This window comes from Diadema setosum, chromosome 16 (genome assembly GCF_964275005.1).
Source record: "Diadema setosum chromosome 16, eeDiaSeto1, whole genome shotgun sequence".
Lineage (NCBI taxonomy): Eukaryota > Metazoa > Echinodermata > Echinoidea > Diadematoida > Diadematidae > Diadema > Diadema setosum.
The window spans coordinates 14,686,678-14,713,345 of NC_092700.1; the positions used below are offsets into that span (position 1 = coordinate 14,686,678).

The 26,668-nt window shown below is 39.2% G+C and overlaps 1 protein-coding gene across 1 annotated transcript; it reads left to right on the forward strand.

Moving 5' to 3' along the window:
* On the forward strand, nt 1–26,668 carry LOC140240303 (solute carrier family 25 member 32-like). The gene is made up of 8 exons (XM_072320087.1): nt 1–133; nt 16,875–17,058; nt 18,076–18,226; nt 19,153–19,238; nt 19,820–19,995; nt 20,707–20,820; nt 21,975–22,120; nt 22,790–26,668. Exons 2-8 carry the CDS (start codon nt 16,920–16,922, stop codon nt 22,911–22,913), a joined length of 936 nt encoding a protein of 311 aa, XP_072176188.1. The 5' UTR covers nt 1–133; nt 16,875–16,919; the 3' UTR covers nt 22,914–26,668.

Here is a 26,668-nt window from a genome sequence, read left to right on the forward strand (position 1 = left end):
ACATGTGAGCACTTGACTGTTTGTTGAGCGTTATCTATTATCTGATGCGACGTCGCTGTATGTACTAAGTGTTCTAGCCAGCTAGCACGATAATAATCGCCATGCATAATATGCTTGCAAGGAACGTGAAATGGTAAGTCGAAGGCAGTCGATCTAGCAGCATATCGACATGATCATGACTGGACATCAATGTGTTGCACTGTAGTCCCATATATTCATTCACGCGTCACCCCAAGAAGATACAAGGTGAATTAAATTTACTCTGCTCAGCTCAGTGACGCGTGAGAGTGAGCTCAAGAGCTCACATACACTGTCACTGCACTGTATGAGTATGACTAGATTCTATAAGTATGAGTGATAGTCCGGGAGCCAGCGGGGGTCAGCCTAGCTGAAAAGGTTACCAATTTTTATGTGTATAGCAATTTAGTACATATGCCCCTGAGTATGGAAATGCACGTCTGGCTGGTCATCGGTGGTGGGTGTGGCCAGGAGGGCCACAAAAAGGACCCCCTAAAATTAGGCTAGCCTAGCTGGAAAAGTAACCCCATGAAAACCACTGGAACTTGTTCGTTACACTGACAGGATAAATGAATGACCATTGCCAGACGTTTTAAGTGGTGGGGGGTAGCCGCCAGACGCTCTTAAAGGCCCAACTCCAGCTAGGCTAGCCTAGCTGAAAAAGTAACCTCATGAAAACCACTGGAACTTGTTCGTTACACTTACAGGATAAATGAATGACCATTGCCAGACGTTTTAAGTGGTGGGGGGTAGCCGCCAGACGCCCTTAAAGACCCAAATTTTTCCAGCTAGGCTAGCCTAGCTGAAAAAGTAACCTCATGAAACCCACTGGAACTTGTTCGTTACACTTACAGGATAAATGAATGACCATTGCCAGACGTTTTAAGTGGTGGGGGGTAGCCGCCAGACGCCCTTAAAGACCCAAATTTTTCCAGATAGGCTTGCCTTGCTGAACAAGTAACCTTGTGAAACCCACTGGAACTTGTTCTTTATACTTACAGGATATGCATGACCGTTGCCAGACGTTTTAAATGGTGGTTGTGGGGGGGGGGGGGGGGGGAAGCCGCCAGACGCCCTTAAAGACCCAATTTTTCAGCTAGACTAAGCTATAGCCTATATATAGCTGGAAAAATAACCTCCTGAAACCCACTGGAACTTGTTCTTGTGATACACTCAAAGGATAATTGAATGATCGTTGCTAGACAATAGCCGCCAGACGCCCCAAAGACCAAACTCTTACCAGCTAGGCTAGCCTAGCTGAAAATTAGGAAAGTAACCCCATGAAACCCACTGGAACTTGTTCTTACACTTACAGAATAAATGCATGACCGTTGCCAGACGCTTTAAGTGGTGGGGCGTAGCCCCCAGACGCTCTCAAAGACACAATTTTACCAGCTATAAGGTTCACATATTTCAGAAATGATAGCAGTGTAATTCCATAACAATACCGGTAGCTTGCGAGTTCACCTGTCTATAATCTATGCATGCCTTATTCTTTTGTTCTGCTTCCTTGAGCCCCAACTCATGCATTCTTATGGTGACTCTCCCATGTCATCATCCTTGTTCATTGCAATTTGCTCTATTTTTTGAAAATATTCTTATTCCTCATCCCAATTATCACAAATTCTGAAACTCTGTCCTCAGTATAACTAATTCATAGTTGTACAAATGTAAACATCTGAGAATCACCCGGAGGTCTCCTTTAATGGGGGAGTTTCTTGAGCGCACATGGAAACATGCTTTGAAATATTAATAGGGCAAGTGTTGAGACAAAATACTGTAGAAATATGAGAATATACAGTGCTGTGGTTTTGGTAGAAGAAATAGGGTATCTGTATTTGTCCTCAGTGATAACCAAAAAACTTATTTGGAAAGAATAATAGACATCAAAAAAAGAATTACCCAATCAAACATGTCGGGATTTTTCTCAAACATCAGTGTTCTCATTTTCTTTGCAGTGTAAAAAAAAAAAAAAAAAAAAAAAACAGGGCCGGGTATAGTATCCGGATGGAAATTGGTGGGATGGGCGTAAACCCGCGGGTATTATAACATACTGACGTGAAAAAAAAAAAAAAAAAAAAAAAACAAGACCAAAAACTACTTTCTTTCTGTGCCCTGGGGAGAAATATTCATCAATTGCATTTTGGAAATGTTGAAAATCACAACTTTTGATGAAATTGTGTCCTACAGTATCTCTTCTTATATGAAGGCTTTTTTTATAATTAAGTTTCTTTCCTCTATGACCATGATAAAACAGACCCCTGATGATTAAAACAAAAGACAATCAAAACTTGGCAAATGAACTCTTTGGACATTAGCAAAAGGGAATACATTAACAGTTTTTGCAAACACTTTATACAATTGTCTAATACTCCATCAAGCTCATAAAAAAAATACAATTCTACTGCAACAAGAAATCCATTCAGTAAGACTCGTCCTCGGTGTACATAGCTTAAAATGCCAACTTTTAAAAAAATAATGCCCCAGCTCTTAAATTTACTTTGAAAAGGGGAAGTAAAGCTCAACACCTTTGGCCTATGACTTTCTAGGTACCATATCACCTTACGGTTGAGGAGATGGGTAAAGAAAAATTATTAACGAAATAAAACTTATAGGAACATGCTTCACATTACCTCACCGTGTTCTTCTCTTAAGAAAGAAACGAAATCTGATAATTGTTCAAGAGTGTTTTTGAACATATAGTACACTGCAAAAGCAGAAAAAATCAGTGTTTTTAAGAAACATAACTCACAACAACAAGGAATTCCTGTCGTGTCTAGTATTGCACGTTTTTGGTTTGGAGGGTTTTGGATGCTAATATTTCAAGACAAGTTTATGCTCCGGCACTTCAATGAGCTTAAATGTAAAGTAATGATCAACCTCTCTTGCCAATAAACTCAACATTTGCTGTTCTTCAGTAAAGCATATGACAGAAACATATGAGAAACATGTCTAAAATTCATATGAATAAGCTCAGTCACAGCAACAACAAAAATATTATGTTTTCTATAAACTAATACTGCATGTACTTTAATAGTTTCGAGGGATTAAGATGCAAAATGTTATGACAAAAGCCCCTACGTGGCTACCAGCAATTAAACATCCTTCAACTTCTTTAGCAAATGAGCTCATGTGTATCATCTTCTTGTTGAGAAGACGAAGATGAGTAATGATAAAATAACCAAACTATCAACTTTCCTTAACATATTTTACATGAAATCATTATTGCCTTCTCGTAACGAAATTGAAAAAAACTGAACATCTGAAATTGTTCAAAATCGCTTCTTGATAACGATGAAAGCAAAAGAAACTAGTGTTTGTAACCACTATGACACGTGTCTACAGATCTGTCATGCTCATAAGAAACGTAACTCACAGAAATATAATTTTATACAGTAAGTACTTGGTTTGGAGGACATTTAGATGCCAACTTTTCAAGAATAATACACCAGCACTGACATTAACTGATGAAAAAAAGGAATGCTCAGCTTCTTTATCCAATTAGCTCATTATATAGGTAATTCCTTGTAGTTGAAAAAAAACCGAGTAGATATAAAAATATAGACTTCCCGTAACATGTATCACAGGTCATGATCTCCACATTTCCTCCTCTTAACTTAAAAGAAATAAATATATATTCAAATTTGTTTTAAATGACCTTTAAAGAATATGAAAAAAAAATGTCTGTGTCTGCAAAGGCTTGACACGTGTCTAATACTGGGTCACGCTCATATTAAACGTAGCTCACAGGAACAAGGAATTCACGTGTGTATAAAATAATACTGCAGAGAGGGTGCAAAGTTGAACCCTTTATTGAGGGTGCGAAAATGTTCCCTTGGGTACATCTTTCCACCCACACAAAGTGGTGCTAGATTGCACCTCTTCGTGAGGGTGCATCTTTCCACCCACATTAAGTGGTGCTAAGTTGCACCTTTCTTGAGGGTGCTTTCTTGCACCCTTTACCTTTCGGCGCACCTTTGCACCCCGTGTAGCCTTTACATCTTGGTGCAACTTTACATCCTTTCGTGAGGGTGCAAAGAAACACCCAAAGTTCCAAGATTGTGCCTTTAATTGTTTCGAGGGTGCAATCTTGGAACTTTGGATGCTACTTTGTACCCGCAAGAAAGGGTGAAAGTTACACCCTCGGGAGCAACTTTGCCCCCTTGAAAAAGGCGCAACCTCGTACCTTTAGGTGCAACTCTATGCCCGAAGGATGCAAGAATGTACCCTCTCTTGAGGGTGCAACCTTGTGCCTTATTGGTATGATGTTGCACCTATGTGGTGCTTATTTGCTCCATGACTGCTGCAAAATTGCTCCTTCAAAGGAGCAAGTCAGTGTCACTGCCTGCTCCTTTACAGGGGCAATATTGCCCATCATCTCAAGGTGCAACTTAGCATCACAAAATCGGGTACGATTTAGTTCCTTAACTACTCTAAACCTTGAATAGTGCGAACTGATGTAAGCCTATTTGCTCAGCATATAACTTATGTTGTTGTTGCACTCTGCAAAGTAAATAGGATTAGTGTAACTTGGATCTTGTGAATCATGAAATGTGTGCGCGTGCAGAATTTGTGAGTTGTGAAAATGTTCATGTAAAAGTTAACTTAGTTGTGTTTGAATAATATACTGAAACCAAAAATTTACCCAATTACCTTTTCAATAAGGTGAGCACTATATCTATCAAACCATGGGCGTAAATCCCGGGGGGGGGGATGGGGGGGATATATCCCCCCCTGAAATGGAGGAGGGGGGGATGGCCTGTACAATCATCCCCCCCTGAATTTTGAGGGGAAAAAATGGAGGAAGCAGAAATGTGATTGTATCAATTTTGGCATATTGCATGACGTTTGTACGCCGGCCTTCAAACATGTAACAGAGCTGAACAGTATTCTATCTTGTAGGAAAATGTATACATAATTTTCTTAAGAGCTCGCTCGCTTCGCTCGCTCGCGAAGAAAGTAACATTGACATACACTGTAAGGTATGGCTCAGACGTTGACAACGTCAATATAATATAGGCCTACATGTAGGTCTAAACATGCTATGACGCGAGTAACTGGGGACCATCTGCAAAATATGTACGAAAACAAACAAACAAACAATAACAAAAACTATATCGCCATAATTGAACCCCCTCCATTTCCTGAATCATTCCTGAGAAACGACAGTGACTAATGACTCAGTCCGGATACATTATCATCTATGGGCATACCCAGGGAAGATCAGGGGCGTCGAATCTATGGGGATGGGGGGGGGGGGGGGGGGCAAAGGGGCATTTTTTTAGGCAGACAAATAATTTATCCCCCAAGCAATTCCCGAGATGAGGACAACTCTCGAACTTTCTTAATGGAAAATTGTTGAAAAATCGCCAGAACTCTGCACCAAATCGTTGTATTGCAATCATAAACATGCAAAATCTCCGCTATACAGGATCCCTTTCGATAAACTTTGTACAATTTTGACATTGACGTATATTTCCCTAATTTATCAAAGAGTGTGCAGCAGATCTTTCACTTAACAAAAGCACCCTCATATGCAGAGGCGTCGATGAGGGGGGGGGGGGGATGGTTCCCCGATAAAGTGGGGCGAACAAAAGCGAAAAATATAGCTACAAACGGCAGTTTTTGGAGTGTAAAATGTCAAAATTTTCAAGCTCGCTCGCATTTAACCGCTATGCCATTCTCCTGATGTTGCTGATAGTGACTCACAGCAGTTGCGCCCAGTGCGCCCCCCTTAATTTCCAAAGCGAAAATTTTATCTACAAACTGCAGTTTTGGGACTGTAAAATGTCAAAATTTTCTAGCTCGCTCGCTTTCGCTCGCTCGCATTTAATCATTATTCCATTCTCCTGATGTTGCTGCCAGTAATTGCCAGCAGTTTTCGCCCGATGCGCCCCCTTAATTTCCATAGCGAAAAATATAGCTACAACGGCAGTTTGGGGATTGTAAAATGATGTCAAATTTTCAAGCTCGCTCTCTTCGCTCGCTCGCATTTAATCATTCCATTCTTCTGATGTTGCTGCCAGTAATGCCATCAGTTTTCGCCCGGTGCGCCCCCCTTAATTTCCAAAGCGAAAAATATAGCTACAACCGGCAGGTTTTGGACTGTAAAATGCCAAAATTTCAAACTCGCTCGCTTCGCTCGCTCGCATTAATCATTATTCCATTCTCCTGATGTTGCTGCCAGTAATTGCCAGCAGTTTTCGCCCGATGCGCCCCCTTAATTTCCAAAGCGAAAACTATAGCTACAAACGGCAGTTTTGGGACTGTAAAATGTCAAAATTTTCAAGCTCGCTCTCTTCGCTCGCTCACATTTAATCATTATTCCATTTTCCTGATGTTGCTGCCAGTAATTGCCAGCAGTTTTCGCCCGGTGCGCCCCCCGTAATTTCCAAAGCGAAAAATATAGCTACAAAACGGCAGTTTTGGGACTGTAAAATGTCAAAATTTTCTAGCTCGCTCGCTTCGCTCGCTCGCATTTAATCATTATTCCATTCTCCTGATGTTGCTGCCAGTAATTGCCAGCAGTTTTTCGCCCGGTGCACCCCCCGTAATTTCCAAAGCGAAAAATATAGCTACAAACGGCAGTTTTGGGACTGTAAATGTCAAAATTTTCTAGCTCGCTCGCTTTCGCTCGCTCGCATTTAATCATTATTCCATTCTCCTGATGTTGCTGCCAGTAATTGCCAGCAGTTTTCGCCCGGTGCACCCCCCGTAATTTCCAAAGCGAAAAATATAGCTACAAACGGCAGTTTTGGGACTGTAAATGTCAAAATTTTCTAGCTCGCTCTCTTTCGCTCGCTCGCATTTAATCATTATTCCATTCTCCTGATGTTGCTGCCAGTAATTGCCAGCAGTTTTCGCCCGGTGCGCCCCCCGTAATTTCCAAAGCGAAAAATATAGCTACAAACGGCAGTTTTGGGACTGTAAAATGTCAAATTTTCTAGCTCGCTCTCTTTCGCTCACTCGCATTTAATCATTATTCCATTCTCCTGATGTTGCTGCCAGTAATTGCCAGCAGTTTTAGCCCGGTGCGCCCCCCTTAATTTCCAAAGCGAAAAATATAGCTACAAACGGCAGTTTGGGGACTGTAATAATGTCAAAATTTTCTAGCTCGCTCTCTTTCGCTCGCTCGCATTTAATCATTATTCCATTCTCCTGATGTTGCTGCCAGTAATTGCCAGCAGTTTTCCGCCCGGTGCGCCCCCTTAGTTTCCAAAGCCAAAAATATAGCTTCAATCGGCAGTTTTGGGACTGTAAAATGTCAACATTTTTAAGCTCGCTCGCATTTAATCATTATTCCATTCTCCTGATGTTGCTGCCAGTAATTGCCATCAGTTTTCGCCCGGTGCGCCCCCCCCCCCCCCCCCCACCCCTTAATTTCCAAAGCGAAAAATATAGCTACAAACGGCAGTTTGGGGACTGTAAAATATTAAAATTTTCAAGCTCGCTCGCTTCGCTCGCTCGCATTTAATCGCTATGCCATTCTCCTGATGGTGCTGCCAGTAATTGCCAGCAGTTTTCGCCCGGTGCGCCCCCGCCCCCTTAATTTCCAAAGCGAAGAATATAGTTACAACGACAGTTTTGGGACTGTAAAATGTCAAAATTTTCAATGCAAAAAGATTTCACCGTGGGAGGGGGAAATTCCCCTACCATACCCCCCCCCCCTCGCTTGCTCCGCTCCCTCACATAACCGCTCCTCCTAAGATCAAATCCTGTCTACGCCGGTGATAGGCCTCATTATTTAGTAGGCCTTCACAGTGTTGTCGCACAGGTGGAGCAAGAGCTGAAATACCTCGATTTAGTCATTCAATAATATATTGTGAATATTTCATTTTCATATTTTTTTTTTTTTAAAGGGTGTGTACAGTTGTGGTCGAGGTGAAGATTTAGCTTTTAACGTTTTGTGAGATATTCAGAAACCACTCTATGAGATGTCAAAGAGCATGCAGTTCTAAGGGGTATCAAAAGTTTATTCGATGAAAATCGGTTTTGAAATGGCTGAGATATCCAAAAACAAAGTGAAACAAAGAGATACTAATAAAGTTGGGGCATGTCGCCTTTTATTATTAGCACTTTTTTTTTTATATCTCAGCCATTTGAAAACCAATTTTCATCAAATAAACGTTGAATCCTTCTTAAAATTACATGCTCTTGCATATTTCATAAGAGGCTTTTCATTATCTCACTTGGGAATGTTCAAAACATGAATCCCTACCTCAACCAGTACTGTACAGTCCCTTTAAGAAAAGAAAACAAAATTTTCACCAAAAGTGTGCACCAGATCGCTGAATTTCAGGTCTAAAAATGCAAAATCTTCCACGTGTGGGAGAGGGATACCCCCCCCCCAATACCCTCCCCCCGTTCGGTCGTTCCGCTCCCTCTCACTGGTATTTCAAAAACAAATGTTTTCATACTTTTAAGGTCTGATTTTCCGCCAAAAGTCATTTGACAAGCAAAAAAAAAAAAGCAACAAGAATAAAAGTCTTCATATTTTTGCTGCCGCTTTCCTCCCACTTTATATTTCATGCAAAAGAGTGGGACATCCGATCCCTGTAAAGTGTGTGCGTGTGTGTGTGTGGGGGGGGGGGGGGGACACCAAGCTTCCCCCCCCCCCCCCCCCAAAGGCTGCGCCGGTCCGGTTATGGGCTTGTAATCGTGGTGATGGTGACCATCCCCCCCACTCCTCAGTACGGATTTACGCCGTTGTATCAAACAGTTAACCTTCTCGGCAAGAGTATACATCTGCATGTATAAGGAAGAGGTGAAAATATGATATGCAGTTGTCTGGATACGTTTTATTCAAAACGTTCTTGAATGCGTACTTATTCACATAATCTATAAGAATAACATATGCTTCTTACCAGTACTCAAAGCCTCTAATACAAGAGCATGCTTCTTACACTTCTAAAGTATACACCATATCTTAAAAACAAAATGTAAGAGGATTTAAGAAGCTGTTTGTATGCATTCAAACGAATCCATATTTCTATCTAAAATCTAAAACGTGTCTTGTGAAAGGGGAATTCGTTTTATAATGACGATGCCAATTGTCTTAAAGTCCTTATCACGACATGTCTTGGAGTTCACGCTTATTGAAAACATGAGATTCTTGGCACGTAGATTACAACTATGGTTTAAAGAGTTAACTGCGAGATACGCATACCGTATACTGGCATTTCGATGAAAACAATTAAATACAACTTCGGTATTGTAAATAATATGAAAATCAAACTTGATACCAGCCCTTATCGACAACCAATACAGACTATGGAGGACTGCAGTTATAATTGTGTTCAGATATTGTTTTGGGTGATACACGCATGCCGACTGATTTAGGATCAATTCGAGGCCCTCGAGCTGAGATTCCGGAACTGCAATGAGCAAATCATCATGATGCATAACAAAGTGACTGAGATAATGCATGCACCAGTTTCTGTTTCGTTGTTCTATACACAGAAAGTTGTTTCGTTTTCCAATCCTGTGCAGGCACACAGAGATTTACAGAATTCAATCATCTTTGGCTATAACGCCATGGTCGCGTGCAAACTGAATGCAGCTTATCTAACTTAACCTGTAGTTACTGAATAGGGGACTGCTGTATACTCAATTTATACATTATTAATCGGATGATAGAACCTGTCAAAGAGTAAATTGCGGATATGATATACCATTGTCAAATTCACTTTCTGTTCTATACATAGTATCAATGGAATGTTATGAACCACTTCAGCATTACCAATCATTATCATAATTATTTCCCTGAAACGGCTGCATTTGTATGAGCGGGAAGAGTTTGGCATCATTCATAGCAAGAGTCGTGACTACAAAACTAAATACATGTATTAAAATACAAGGTTTTAGGACACTTTGAATCATCCCCCCCCCCCCAAAAAAAAAACCCCAACAACTGAGTGAAATGTTGTACAATGTATGCCCTACTTCCATTAACCTATGATCTTTGACCTTTGAATACATGGCCCGCATTTTTTCAACGAATAGGCATTTGGATGAAACGTAGGTATTATATAAAAGAAAAAATGTTTTAGGAAAATACATTTAACCACTTCAGAAATAATTATGGAACAAATAGCAAAATATTGACACGTTCACTTCTTCCGTAATGACATGACAGAAAACTTTCCTCACGGAATCGTTCTGCCGTAATTCATGAGCAAGTCATGGATATAATTATACTTAGTTCGATTAAAAGTATACATTGAGTCATTGCAAAAGCATCTAATGAAAAGTATGCTTCAGAACTACATCATTGTCATTTATTCTATACAATGATAACACTAATAATATAGAGCTATTGGTCCGCCATATTGCCTAACAGGTCGTTGTCCTCCTACCACGTTTGTTTAGCAAATAAGGCACAGAATTTAATTTTGCACTTGTTGCCAAAGACTCTAATCTTCTTTACCGCTATTCTCAGACATGTATGCTGGTGCTGTATGAATTAGAAACGGAAGCTTACAAATTAATTTAATATTCACCATTTAACAAGGCAAAAGCGAAGTGATGTCTCGTCCACATATCGACTTTGTGATTACAGAGATTTTCAAATGGCATAGGCCTAGTTCATTGACTTTTTGACTGTTGACGTAGTCGGACGTCACCAATATTAACACTTGACAGCAATCATTAGATGATCTGAGGAGTGAATTTGGTGATCATATAGCTCAAAAGTGTGGAAAGTTATTGAAAGAACACCGGAATACTATGTCGACAGTGTTTATCAGGTGAGATACAAACATAGAACAAGTTCCAGTGAGTTTCAGGAGGTTACTTTTCCAGCCAGGGTTATAGTCTAGCTGGTAAAATTGGGTCTTTGAGGGCATCTGGCGGCTACACCCCCCCCCCCCCCCTCCCCCACTTCTTAAAACGTCTGGCAACGGCCATGCATATATCCTGTAAGTGTAAATAACACGTTCCAGTGGGTTTCATTAGGTTATATTTTCAGCTATAGGCTAGCCTATATAGCTGGAAAAAGTTTGATCTTTAAGGGCGTCTGGCGGCTACCCCCACCACTTAAAACGTCTGGCAATGGTCATGCATTTATCCTGTAAGTGTAACGAACAAGTTCCAGTGGGTTTCATTAGGTTACTTTTTCAGCTAGGCTAGCCTAGCTGGAAAATTTTGGGTCTTTAAGGGCGTCTGGCGGCTACCCCCCACCACTTAAAACGTCTGGCAATGGTCATTCATTTATCCTGTAAGTGTAACGAACAAGTTCCAGTGGGTTTCATGAGGTTACTTTTTCAGCTAGGCTAGCCTAGCTGGAAAAATTTGGGTCTTTAAGGGCGTCTGGCGGCTACCCCCCACCACTTAAAACGTCTGGCAATGGTCATTCATTTATCCTGTAAGTGTAACGAACAAGTTCCAGTGGGTTTCATGAGGTTACTTTTTCAGCTAGGCTAGCCTAGCTGGAAAAATTTGGGTCTTTAAGGGCGTCTGGCGGCTACCCCCCACCACTTAAAACGTCTGGCAATGGTCATTCATTTATCCTGTAAGTGTAACGAACAAGTTCCAGTGGTTTTCATAAGGTTACTTTTTCAGCTAGGCTAGCCTAGCTGGAGTTGGGCCTTTAAGAGCGTCTGGCGGCTACCCCCACCACTTAAAACGTCTGGCAATGGTCATTCATTTATCCCGTAAGTGTAACGAACAAGTTCCAGTGGTTTTCATGGGGTTACTTTTCCAGCTAGGCTAGCCTAATTTTGAGGGGTCCTTTTTTTGGCCCTCCTGGCCACACCCACCACCGATGACCAGCCAGACGTGCATTCCCATACTTAGGGGCATATGTACTAAATTGCTATATACATAAAAATTGGTAACCTTTTCAGCTAGGCTGACCCCCGCTGGCTCCCGGACTATGAGGTGAGGTAAGTAAATTTTAATACCTTTGACTTTGTAACCCCGGGGTGCTCCTTGACTTGGACATGACTTGAACACTTGAACGCTTTGCGTTCGGGCTGCGCCGGCTGGTCGCAGTTAAGTACGTAGGCCCTACCTTTTTGTATCTCGGGGTGACACAAGTTCAACGAATTGGGACTCGGGATGTTGTGATAGCAAGGAGCGATGCAGTATAACAGTAATTTCATGATTTAACACTCAACAGCACAGCTGTCACAGACATCTTGAAAATTCTAACATTACCTGATGCTGATGCTGATGCTGAGGCCGATGCGAAGGCCTGGATTATTTGTGACCAGCCCAATGGCAAATGCACCCAGCCAGGCCGGGGTTAGTGTAATGACAATGTGGATGGTCTGGCACTAGCTGGGTGGTGGTTGTTGTTGTTGTTGTTTTTTTAAATTTATGGAGCTCTCTGCTGGGTGGGCAATTTGCTCCAAAATATAAATGATTATTTAAAGTTTAAATTTAATTGCAAAAATGTACACTACTGGAGTACTGCATACTGACTACTGATTATATACCAACATTTTTATTATATTTAAATTATGATTGATATTAATACAAATCAGACAGTCACTGGGGGAAAAAAAAGGAAGTGCTTTTAGGGAAAACAGATGTCGCCTGCCTACTCCTTCACCGAAGTGCAGTGCAGGGTTACGTCATTCCTGTTGTTTGTGGGCGGCGGGTGGGTTGAGGACCCACCCGCCAACGCTGGTGAAGTCTCGGTCTTTCCCTGGGGCAGGTGCCTATAATTGTCTTATTGGCCTAGGGTGTTGGGCTATCATTAGCCTATGTCTGGGACTTCCGTTCAGCTCTAATATAGTCGGGGCAGGGCTAGGCTTAGTATAAGTCATGCGATGCCAATTAACTTTCTGTCTAGCATAGCACAGCTTGGACCTCTTATAGTTTAGCCATGATTATAATTTAAAATGTTCCGTTAGGCACCAGATGCATAAATGTGCCTAAAATCCAAATCCAAGAAGGTTGGGGGGGGGGGGGGGTTACAGTCCGTGTCTCCGAGGTCCGCGGTACCGTAGGACACCTGGGTCCGCATTACCCTAGGACTCGAGTGTCTGCATTACCCTAGGACTCCGGGGTCCGCATTACGAGAGGACACTTTGGTCTGCATTACCCTAGGACTCTAGGGTCAGCGTTACTGTAGGACTTTGTGTTCTGCTTTATCCTAGGACACTGATCAATATCAATGTTACCCTGACCCTATTTTCTTTTCAATATTAGTGGGGGGTACATAAGTATATGGAACTCTTGCCACATGAATATAACACACAACTTCTGTTATTGTAAAGCCCAGTAACTAACCGACAAATCATTTTTTCAACAAATTTTGGATCATAATATAGTCATTTTCAGCAATCTTTACTTAATTTTAGGTGTATTCAAGGCAAGCTGTTTTACACGATGGTTACAGATTGCTACAGCCCAGTTGCTGTGTCACTGCATCTGGTCGAGCTAGAGGGCAGATCTGTTTCACACTACAAACAATTTGAGAGAAAGATTCCATTTATTATTTTCAGTCCGTGGATCATCTATCACTCAGGGTATGAGGATAGATCAAGGGAACCTGGAGTGAATATTTGTTATGATCCTTTTTGATAGATTGCATCTATGATGAAAAATAATGAGAATCAGATGGCTCGGAAGAAAGTTTGTAAACAGTGCCATCTAGTGATTGGTAGCATAGTACAGTCTAAGCTACATAGAAGTGTCCTATAGTCTGCTTCACCGTCAACCTTGTACGGGTGTGTCTTGGGAGAGTCGGTCTGTAATCAGTACGTTCCTGGTTTGATTCCCAAATTTGATTGTGCAGTTTATCATTCTCTCTTTCCCTTCTTTCATAGCTTACATTTACAGGTTTCGAAGCAAGGATAGATCTTTGAGTGAGTCAAAGATGGAGAAATTGGAAGGAGAGAGATAGAGAAAGAGAGTAGAGAAGAGTAGTGTGATAGAGAGATAGAGAACAAGTGACAAAATGAGTTTCTAGTCGTTTCATCGCCCTCTTTTAGAATGTTAACCTAAAGCTGTTCTAATGCAATTTTAGCAGGGGTCAGGGTGTTACATAACTTTATTTTACCACTTGCCTGGTTGGACAAGCAGATTTTCAAATTTGCAGCAAAACTCTTGCCTGAATTTGATTTTACTTGCCCAAAAAGAAAGCCCAAAATTTAAAGTAATAATATAGAAAATCATGTGTTAGTCAAGGGCTTAATAAAACACAATCATTTGAATAAACAGTACACATTGATTCACATGCTCTTAGAAAAACACAATGGAGAAACAAACTTGGTCTGATCCGGTGTTGCCGTTGCATTGCATTAGGGCTTCTTCACGCAAGTGTTGGAAAGTTGCTGAAATGAAACAAAGTGTGTTGCATCACTAAACAGCCATTATCTGTGGGCTTATGTATGGTTGACTTTGTGGGTTTGTTGGGTGGAATAAGTGAACAAAGATGGCTTCAAAGCTTTTTGCTTGCCCATTTCGGTCAAGCATTTGTTATTGTTCAAAAACATTTGCCCAAATTTGATTTTCACTTGCCCTGGGCAATCAGGCAAGTGCTTACAAAGCACTCGGGGGTACATACATGTATGGAACTCTAGCTAGCTGAGCTGATGAGCTTTTATCAATTAGTATTCATTTTGGTCAGTTTTGATCTCTGCATCGATATAGATGATGATAAGAACTAAGTTGTATTTCCTTTGAAACCTTCGATTCCTACAAGCTTTAGTTTTTTGTTGGTCTCCTTCATGTTTTTCTGCCTTTTACTGTACAATCTACATCTGCAATTCTTTACTGTATATTTCTTTGGTGATGAAAAAAAATCTTTTGGTGCATGTTGTATATTTTCCTGTGTTCACATTTTAGTCCATGTGTTGTGGGGTCCACTGTGAATGTAGGGATTTGTGTTTCATACCACTGTGTATTGTTTAGTTTTTAGAAATATGAACATTAACTGAACTGAAGTTGAAACTAAAATGACTGTTTGAACAGCAAATTACTGACATACAGATTTAGTTTTGCACATTCATCATGAAGCAATAACAGTGTTGCATGTACAATTGTACGTTCATTTCTGGACTAGAGGTCTTATATTATACTGTGTACAGTAAACTCCTGTTAAAATAAAGTCCTCAGGACCGGCAGTTTTCTTTCGTTATTTATATTGACATTTTGTTATTATTTATAACTGAATAAACAAACAAACAAACAAACAAAAAAACAAACAAACCTATCATAGAGCACATAATGTTGGGGTCTGAATTTTGACTTTGTTGTCAACTGAATTTTTTTTTATAACCATGTTCATTTTAACGGGAGTGCACTGTATTACTAGTCATGTGCATTGAGATATAACCCATTTATATTGTCATGTTAAAGGGGATGTAAACCCAAAGAGCAATGTGGATTGAGTGAAAGCAGCAACATTAGCAGAACACATTAGTGAAAGTTTGAGGAAAATCTGACAATCGATGCAAAAGTTATGAATTTTTAAAGTTTTGGTGTTAGAACCGCTGGATGAGGAGACTGCTAGAGGTTATGACGTATGAGTGGACAACAATACAAAGAAAATATATAGGAAATTCAACAAAAATTCATTTTTCTAGCATTATGAAAGAGCACTTGACTAACCGCTTTCAGAAAGCAGAAGGAATATTGCTACCCTTAACATATGTTGGTATCAAGATGATGGAATTTGTAATTTTCATGGAAAATGAATTTTTGTGGAATTTCCTATATATTTTCTTGATATTGTTGTCCACTCATACGTCATAACCTCTAGTAGTCTCCTCATCCAGCGGTTCCAATACCAAAACTTTAAAAATTCATAACTTTTGCATCAATTGTCTGATTTTCTTCAAACTTTCACTGATGTGATCTACTAATGTTGCTGTTTTCACTCAATCCACATTGCTCTTTGGGTTTACCTTCCCTTTAAAGAGTGGCAACAAACAAGCCAAAATATTTTGGAGTTACCATTAACCTATCAAGGCAAATGATTCTAAGCTGACATACCTTTGTGCTTGATTCTATTTTTACTTCACTGAGGTCACCTCGGCCTTGGCAGATCATGAGCCAGACATATCAATAGCTCTTTGAATCTTCAATATAAATGTTTTGTCTATTCCCCCTTTGCATTATACATACAGCCTGCATGTATATAATGCTCTTGTTGGCAGCAACTTGGTCCTGTATGAATGAAATTACCGGTAGAGTGTTACGGATCACAATTTGGGTTTAGTCTTGACTGTCCATCGTTTTTTTTTTTTTTTTTTGCCATGTCAACACTAAAGAGGATCATTGAGACCACCAAAAGAAGTGTGTTTGCATTTACAGTAGAGTGGCTATTGAACCAGCTCAAAGTGGTTCAATGTCACCTCGAGGGATATGGTTTATGATTTGATCACTTTATGGCACCATTATTGACCTTTGGCAATTTTTGGAACTGCAGACTTATATCTCAGCACTTTGAAACCTGTTCTCTCACTGTTACATGAGTAAGCTTAAACAGCTCGAGTATTACCATCATGTTAGGCTCTTGCCAGGTATTAGTTTGTTGAGCTAGAAGAAATAAAAACAACATAACCCTGTAAACTTTGAAAAGAAAACATTTAGATAGAAAGTTTCAGCTCTGTTGCAGGCACACACACATACAGGATCAGTCCTTTTATTCAGTTGACAAAAGGTGATACATACAGCAGAGACTTTAATATGTTATTTTTTTAGTCTTAAATGTCTTTTTGTGTCAGAGCTGTTTTATGGTTTGAAATGTACATTTATGCATGTTAGCTTGACAAGCTTGCCCTTTTCAGTCTCCAGAGGGCTACAATTGAAAGTATTCTGTTCAAAGACATTTTGTCAATCTTGAAGCAGATTGTGTTTTATTGTATTGTTCTCTTTGGTCTGCTTTTATCGCTGCAAATCAGACAGCACCCCAAACAGTGACAGGAGCAATATATCTCTGATTCAACATGGCTGCAGACATCCAGAAGCAGGCGGCATCTCTCTTCTCCCAACTCAAGTATGAACACCTTGTGGCAGGCATCAGTGGTGGTGTGCTGTCAACCCTTGTGCTTCACCCTCTGGATCTCATCAAGATTCGCTTTCAAGGTTAGACCTTTATTTGTTACTCACTATCTGCTGAATGTATATTAATGTAATTAAAAGATATAAATAACAGGATTCTGCACATTCTGTAGAACAAAAACAGAAACTACCGGTAGTAAGGTTTATTTACTGTAGATGCCTCTTTTGCGGGAATTTGAGTTAAAAGTAGCCTGTCAGCCAATGAAAGCTCGTTAGGAATTACCAAAACTGAAGGGGAGTTATTAAAGATCATGTAAAGAGCACTTAAAATTAAAGTTACACTTAAATCTGTCTAATCAATACGGAAAACTGTCTTCTATGACCTTCTTTATGCTTTTTTGTGTTGTTGGAAGTGAAATAAAATGAAATGAAATGATTACCTCCACCAAAGACACTGTGTTTGCCAGCATAAAGTGAAATGAAATGAAATGCTGAAGTGCTTCCCCATGCGCAAATCATTTGTAATGATTTTTACCTCCACCAAAGACATTATGTTTGCCAGCATGTGTTTGAGGGTTTGGTTGTTTGTCTCCAAGAAACTTTGTGCAAAGGATTTTTATGGATTTGGACATCATTTTCAGGGAAGGTAAGAAATGGGACATGGAATGATTGGTTTGATTTTGATAGTATACTCAATCACCTTCTTGAGCAACAGATGCAAACTGCAGAAGTTGTGTGTTATTTGGGAAAATGAGCTGTGGAGGTCTCTGCTCTTGGAATACTTTCACGATACTGTAAAAGTGGATAATTTTTGCACCAGTAATTTTTCATGCTCGGCCAAGTGTAAAAAGATGAATTTCAAGCTCTTTTGATTCTGCAGACTCAAAATATAATTTATAAAGTAGTTTTACATATAACAAGCAAAAGAAAATTGCATGATTGCTATTATTTTTGCACTGGTTTGATGTAAGTTGGTTAAAATGCAATAAAATTTCCACTTTTAGGTATTATACTTTTCATCTTTTGTTACTTTTACAATGGTTTGTACATTTTTCTCTTTGGGTGCTTTTATTGTTGTTACCTGAATTCTCTTCTGTCCAGTGAGTGATGGTCTCCAGAGTCGGCCAACCTACAATGGCTTGGTCCATGCCTGTCGTAGTATCATCCAGCAGCGGGGTGTCTTGGGACTGTACCAAGGTGTCATGCCTAATGTCTGGGGCGCTGGGGCATCGTGGGGCTTCTATTTCTTTTTGTGAGTAAATATCCACAATTTATAATACAGTGTATGTGAGAATAGAGGGTATTAACTGTGAGTACAGTGAGTTAGAATTGTTAAGTGTGTGAGTGTGTAATAAGGTAGGAGAAGTTCAGTTATCATCATGTTAACAGGTATAACTGTTATAGTGTAGGACATATGTTGTGCTTGAGATTATATGATTGACTATCAGATGTGTATCTACCAGTGAAACAATGTGTGTGTGTGTGTAATATGTCTGAATACTGGCAGGGGAGGAAACATGCAGAGTGTTCATATAAAGGGTTTGAAATTCTAGTGATCAAGGTTAGAAGTCGGAAGACAAGGCTGAGTGCATAAAAGCATTTGAAACCCTGAGGTGGGAGCATTCAATATGTTCTTAAGAACTCTAGTCATTCGTTGTATTATTGGTTTATAAGCTGTGAGGACACATGCCTTCAATATGTCAAAAGGGGGGGGGGGGGGAACCCAATGGCAGCTTTGCTGAGCCTGAAGCACAAATTGTATTCCAGGACTCAAGACCTCTTGTGAAAATTTGTTCTGCATAAAATGCATTTAAGCTCACTCCACCTGCCAAATTTTGGCAGCCTTAAATTTTGGAAGATAAGATAACTGAATTAGGGATGGTAAATAGAAAAACAATTTATTGACTTAAATTTTGATTAGTGACATGCATCTTGAAAGGATCAATAGGTAAAAATCATAGAGGAACGTTAACAACAAACCAAGTAGTGCTACCCTCTCTCTTCTGTAGCTTGTGTGGGCACCAGTGTACATTGTGAATAAATAATTGGTGTGAGAATGCTGGAGTATTAGAAATGTATTATAGAAATGTGCTACTGGTGCTACAGAGCCTTGTTGAGAGTAAAGAATATTTGCATTGATGAATTAGCAGTGTACATCTCTCTGTCTTGTTGCCGTAGTTACAATGCTATCAAGGCGTACATGCAGGGGGACAGCACGGTACCTCTTGGTGCTGGACATCACATGCTGGCTGCTGCCCAATCAGGTAGGAGTCTTCATAAAAGAGCTGAGGGAGATTGGCCTTGTTTTTTCCAACATCATTTACTACACAGCTCCTGACTTTAGACTGTTGCTACTAATATTTCAAAACCACTTACAATGTGTTGAGACAGAAATTATTTAACACTACTCAAATATAATATATTGATTGATACTGAAGACAAAATAGTCAATATGTATATTGCAGAAGAATAGTAGTGTAGTAAATTCATCCCTTTTGATAGATTTTATCATACATCACAGATGCACAAAGTAAAAGTGTGCTGTGAATAGGAGCCATGTGAATATCAGATTGTTTTTGTTGTTGTTTACATTCTTTTTTCCCTTACCCTCTGTTTTAGGTCATGTGACATGGGCCTTTAAACAAGCTTAATACATATCTAATTATGAGAATGCATTTTCAGAAAATTTGTGTAACTTAATATTGTTTTTTTTTCCTCAAGTTATGCATGGACATGAAAGCTGCGAAAATCTACAGGAATTCTGGGAGATATTATTTTTTATATGAGTACCTTCCTTCTTCAATGTTCTTAAATGAAATATCCATGTGTTTCATATTTCAAAAAGGTGTTTTGACACTGTGTATGACCAATCCCATATGGGTGGTGAAGACTCGGCTGTGCCTGCAGTACGAGGGAATCGACAAGGGAGGGGTAAAGGAAAACAAAGGGACAGTATATCGTGGCATGTGGGACGCCCTCACAAAGATCTACCGGTACGAAGGTTTCGGAGGCCTGTATAAGGTAAGTGTCACAGAGCTAACATGTACTTTAACCCCACACTGAACTATTATTCACTCATTGTTCAGAGAATGGTGAAATAGTTTGGCATTATATAGCTCAGAGCACAGGTGCAAAAATGGAAAATGGAGAAATCATCTTGCAGATGATTAGAATGGATGAGCCCTTGTGAGAATGACAGGAAATATTGACAATCTGGAGACATGTTATAATTTTTATTGAACTCGTACCTAAAGCTAGAGCTGGTAGCAACTGATAAGTCACTTACATGGTGCATCATTCAAAAAAGAAGAAGAAATCATAACTCAAAGTGTGTGATAGTGTGATACAGTGTATGTCATGTGACACCAGAATAGTTAAAAAAGTGTTTATAATTAAAAAAACAAAAACATTTTTGTAATGATTTGACATTGTAGTTTTTACTTTAAGACATTCTGTGCCATACCCTACATTTTTATTTACTTACTTATCTATTTATTTATTTATTTATTTTTTGCTGTTAAAAACAAAGTGCATGCATAGATAGCATAGTATTGTACAGCCTGATGTGCATGTGAGCATCAAAGTAATGCAGCTAGAAAACAGCTTCCACAAATCATGTCCAGTGATTGAATCTGTTGCACATTGGAGAATTTTGTATGCAGACACAAAAACTTGCATTTTTAGGTATTATGTCAGAATTAGATACAGTAACACATTTCTATCTTTGAACAGGGTATGATCCCAGGTATCTTTGGTGTGTCTCATGGGGCACTTCAGTTCATGGCATACGAGGAGCTGAAGAAGACGTACAATAGCCACATGAACCTTCCACCTAATGGACAGCTGGTAAGATGTGAATCCTTTACCAATATTCCTCAAGGACATGCAATCAGTATCATGGCTGTAAAGCATGGATATTGCCTTCTATGTCTTATCCTTGAGCAACTTCATTTCTGTCATGTAATGGTCACCATTTATAGCGTGAAAAAGAGTTCCAAGCCGTGGACCAAACATCGCTTTCTAGAAGAAGAGTGTGCCATCAGAAATGATGATATCTATGTTATTTGACATTGATTCTTTGTTTGGTACAGTGTTGTCTATAATTCTTTAATGAACATAGATCGTTTTGAATACATGGGTACGTACCCTCATAATGAAATGATCCTACTTGTATCTTTATATATTTTGCAAGTCTAACTTTTCACATATTAGAACTTCCCAACAATTTTGAGAGTGGTTGAATTTGCAATTGTGGAGTACCGTCACGAAGGGGGAGTTTATGTCAGGACATCACATTCATATAAGGATCAGAGTCAATAATATGTGATTAGCACCCAGCTCGTAAAATTCGCAAAAATACCCCCCCCCCCCACAAAATCTATGGCATATGAAAGCACTCTCTGCAATACATATGAGTTTGATATCTATTTCCCTCCCCCCCCCCCCCCCCAACTTCCAATTTGACTGATGGTCTCTAGGAACCGACTCTGGTTATCTGTGAATGTCATGAGAGACAATCAAATCTGCAGTAGTTCCATTACAGTTGTGCTGACATGCACAGGCTCTAATCATTGCATAGATTGCTCATACTCAGGACGAGTAAAAAATGAAATTTTCTGTGCAAGGTTTAAATACACAATATCAAGCTACCTACCTACATAATTGGCTATCCATCCATCCTTCTTAGCTATATACCTGGCTGTCCATCCTTCTCGCTATCTATCAAATCAAAAGAGAGCTTTTAATTTGATTCTTTCAGCCATTTAAACTTTCAGCACTTTGGAAAGTAAATAATCCTGTGCGTAGGTGGTCACGAATCTTATTTCTGTAGTGAAATTCTATGAATCATAGTCTCATTTGTGTGGTTAGAATTACCAAAAAAGAAAAAAGAAAAAAGAGGAATTAATAATTTAATAATATAGAAATGATAATACTAATCAGTCTCATGTTAATGTTGGTGGTTTTATTGTTTTTGTTTTTGTTTTTGTTTTTTTGTAAAGGGAGCCATGGAGTACATCACATTTGCAGCTCTCTCCAAGATGTTTGCAGTGGTGACCACCTACCCATATCAAGTGGTACGGTCCAGGCTGCAGGACCAACATGCAAAGTATAATAGTGTCCTTGGAACAGTCAAAACCACCTACAGGTAAGTCAAGTATCATTAGCAGATTTTTATTGTGAGGAAACTCTTAAGCCGAAAAACTCAATAGTATGAAGAAATACTGTCAACCTGCAAGTCATTATACTTCTACCAAAGCATATCCTGTTCATTTCCACCTGTTTTGTCATAATGATAAAAGGCTGTGCTTCTCGACCTTTTTCAACCCGAAGACCACTTTGGCTCCTACAGATTTTTTCGATGCCCAGTTAGATTGAATACAAATCTTTCTTATTTTATTTTCGGCTGACATTTCAGCTCACTTTGCTGGAGCTTTGCGGCCCACCGATGTGGCCGTGATCCATCCACTGACTGAGAAGCACAGATATGGAGCATATCTGTTGTTCGTATTACTCATCAAATTTAAGATCACTCCATCACTCTACTGTCATAACGAAAGTTAGGCTAGGTATTAGTTTGTGAAACAAGGTATTGTTAGCATGCTATTTCTATTTAATATTCAGCATGTCATAAAAACTCACTTTAGTTATAGACAGTTTCTCAGTTTCTCCTTTCTCTCATGGCTTCTTTTTCAGAAAAAGGAAAGCATTACAATATTTTGTCTTTTTATTTTTCCCCAAAGTGATATAGGAGCTGCCAAGAAGTGACACATTAATTTAATCTAGTTATGCCTTTGTCTTGCTTCTCCTGCCAAAGGGGTGAAGGTTGGCGAGGATTCTACAAGGGACTGCTCCCTAACCTCCTGCGCGTGACACCAGCCACCTGCATCACGTTTGTCGTCTACGAGAAAATCTCCCATGCCCTCCTGCCAAAACGATGATGATCGACCCACTGTGGCCTCGCGGGAGGAAAGCGTCCTAAGGAGAGGCATGCCGGTGATTGATTGGCAGGATCAATCCAACAAATTGTGGAGAAGTGGCTTGTTTGTGTGTGTGACTTTGAGAAATCTTCTCAGGCACAGGTACTCGGAATGAATTGTCGCCCATGAGCAGTAAAGAGTGTTTGTGACTTTCAAGGTGTGAATGATGGTGTGTGATATCAGAAAGAGCACGATAGCTTTGAGGCCGTCATGATCAGCAGTGACCATATTAACAACTCTTCGTGGTGATCGACATAAATTGTCTCATTATCTCACTAGATCAATCTCATGAAATGTTTTTCATTTCCAGTTATCAGTTAGATGTTTCAGCTTTTGTATTTGAAAAATCCAGATCAATTTGTTGGTGTAGAGAAAACACATGAACATGCTATCTGGGATGCATTGCATGTATACAGTATCACATTTTGATTTGATGAGTCATTCTCTCACATCCTGATGTGCGTTTTGTTTGACATTTAACTGTGTTCAAAGCTCATTCTGAAATCAGAGATAATATATATGCGTATCATGATCATTACAGAGACAATAAAGACTATGCAATCTGCTAAAAGAGTGTTGATGACATGAAGTGTGGGTCAAGGAAGGGTTACGTAAGAACAGTTATTTCACAGTAAGCTACCATCATGGGTCTTTATTCAAGGAACATTAGGACAAGGATCAGTACCAGTGTTGGAGGTACAATGTATAATAGTCATTGTTTGTTCTTAAGAGTCAATATAATTTGTTATATTAACCCACATGTTGTATAGGTTAAGTCAAGAAAGCAAGTTAAGGGTGAACATTTAAGACAAGAAAGCTATTTGAGACAAAACAAATGCCACTTATATTTTATCTACAATGAATTTTACTTACCCATGTATTGTGTTGGTAGATTTTAGTGAACGCAGCCTGCTGATAGTGTTCAATACATTTCTTGTCCCATTATACGGAAAATAACAGATTCTGCTCAATAAAGTTATGTCAAAATCATGAGAGCTCTCCTTTTATAATTACCGATCAGCAGTATTCTAGAAATGTTGCATCTCCTACCATTCAGACAGATTTAAAGTAGAAAAAAAAAGGACAAAGGGAGGAAAAAATGTGATTACAGTTCTTTGTTTTGAATTATATCACACCTATAAGTACAGTCAAACCTGTCTATAGCAGCTACCCAAAGGAGACAAAAAGTTGGCCATTATAGACAGGTGGCCGCTATAGACTGGGTAGTTAACAGCTTTTCTCTCGAGGGGAGTTGAGTTTAGTGGCTGTATACGACATGTGGCTGCTATAGACAGGTGGTCACTTTGGTAGGTTTGACTAGAAAACAAAATTAATTGTTACCAAAGCTAATGTTTAGTGGAGTTTACCTCCATCCCATCAAACTATGGAAATCTCATAGTACATGCAAAAGATGTATTATCAGTCTATGTATCTGCAATTTTCTTACTGATAGGAACTTGGGAGACCTTTCGACCTAGTTAGGCATGTTTAATAATGCATAAATGTATTTCCCAACTTTTGTAAACCTGCCTTTACATTTTGCTTTATCTCCACTGGTGTAGCTGTGATATGTTTTTCAGGCCTTTTGATTCTTCTGCTTCTGAAATGAATGATGTGTGCAAGTTTAAGGAAGGTAATTGGTAAACTGCAAATGAATCGACTACACAGAATAAGAATATGACTTGCATTTTGATTTTCTTTCAAAGTTGTTTTGTGTTTATACTTTCATTGTCTGATATTTTATACTTTGGTAGCATTTATGAAGTTTTGCATTTAGTACTCCTGAATATTTTATACCGTAGAACACATCATTTATATTTGAGGTATATATCAAGCTTGCCCCTTGGAAAAAGTATGTAGATCAACTTGCTTCATTAAACCAGACTTTAATGCAGAAGATGTCTTTATCTTAAGTAGAGTGGGAATGTTTTTTTTTTTTCTACTGTTGTTACCTTCTGTTCTTTTTTTTTTGGTGGTGGAATGTATATGGAAGTGTATAAGGAAGTGTACAAATGTTTCTTGATTTTTGCTTGATGTCTTGTACCGTAATCTCCATCAACATCTATTTACAAGAGACTCATGTATAGCCTTTGTGGAGAATTACTTTGGTACATTTTGATTTTGATTTTGAAAAGAATACTTATCTTCACTGTGCAAGAAAAACAAATGTATTATTCAAACAAGTATTTTCTCTGATCTCACCGAACATCCATTATGTGTTGGAAATTTCAACTTGTGTAAAGTGTTTGTGTATTGTTCAAAATGTCAGATTATGTTTCTCTGGGTACTATTCTAACCTCAAGCATTGCCCATTTGAAGTTGGAACTCTGACAGAGACGTAGCAATGCTGCTTCAAGACGTGTTGATTGAAACATATGGATTATAAAAATAATGGTAATGCTGCAGTACCATGTATTTCTGTACGCTTAAACCATTACTGGAGAGCCACATCTGCAGACTTGAGCAGCCACATTGCACACATACATCTTGACATACATACATGATGATATTGACACCATACTGCAAATAAATATTGTATACACAAAGAGGGGGTTCCTATTTGAATCGGATATGTACCCTAAAATCTGTTTTAATGCCATATTTATCAAGTTACAAGTATTGTTGGAAAGTGAGGGTCATTTAAGTTAGTGAGAGTCTACTGTATGTCTATATGCATATTGTGTCTATGGGAGTTGTGCACAACTATAAACCAGTTTTCCAAGATACTGCCACAGAAACGTATGCTGTGCCAATTAAGAACACAACTTCACATTGTGCACTTTTGATGTTACTCTGTACAGAGTGGGACTATACTGCATGGTTTCTTTTGGAACTTACACACTTGTACAAGGGCATATCATTGCTGAGGTGACAAGACCTTGTTCATGTATATATCTCAAATTTTGGTGAAAATGACTTTTATTTATCAATGGTCAGATAATCAGTTAACTGATGTCCTATCAAAATCATAGCTGTCTTACCCCCCCCCCCCAAAAAAAAAAAGAAAAAAAAAAAAAAAAAAAAGAAAAATGAAGCCACCACGACATGTCAAAAGATTTGATACTATAGTGCTTTGGCTGCTGTTTTTTTTTTCTCTCTCTTCTCTCTCTCTTGAACATTAATATGATATTTTGTAGATATGAGGTCTTGTCGCCCAAGTGATGATATGGATGCTCACTTCAACAGTACAGTATGCAAATGACATCTTATTATCTGTTGATGCTTTGTGATGTTAACACAGCAATGGATGTGCTTCACAAGACCGCTACACTGCCCCCTTGCTGTGAGACCACCGTAAGACAGTGTAACACAGCTATGTACCAAGCTGTCAATAAAATCTTTGCATGGTCCATTTCAGATAAAACTTTTTTATCTTGTGGTTGCTTTGTGTGTGGTACAAATATGTGCCTTCTGATCTGCTATTAAATTGGTCTCATATGTGCACAATAGTGCTAATTACCACTGTGACCTTTATGCCACCATCCTGACCTGCTTTATTTTCTACATTACTTGTATAGGTATACCCGGTATGTATCTTGCTCGGGTAATTTGGATTTGATAGTAGACCTAATCACATGGTTATCAACTGCCAAGCTGTCATGGGCTTGAGTAGGCAAAGCTGTGAGATGCTTGAAACCTTGGTGCAATGATTTGGTGTCACAAGTCTTGTGAATGATATTAATGTGCATTTGAATGAAATGGAAATAAAGAATATT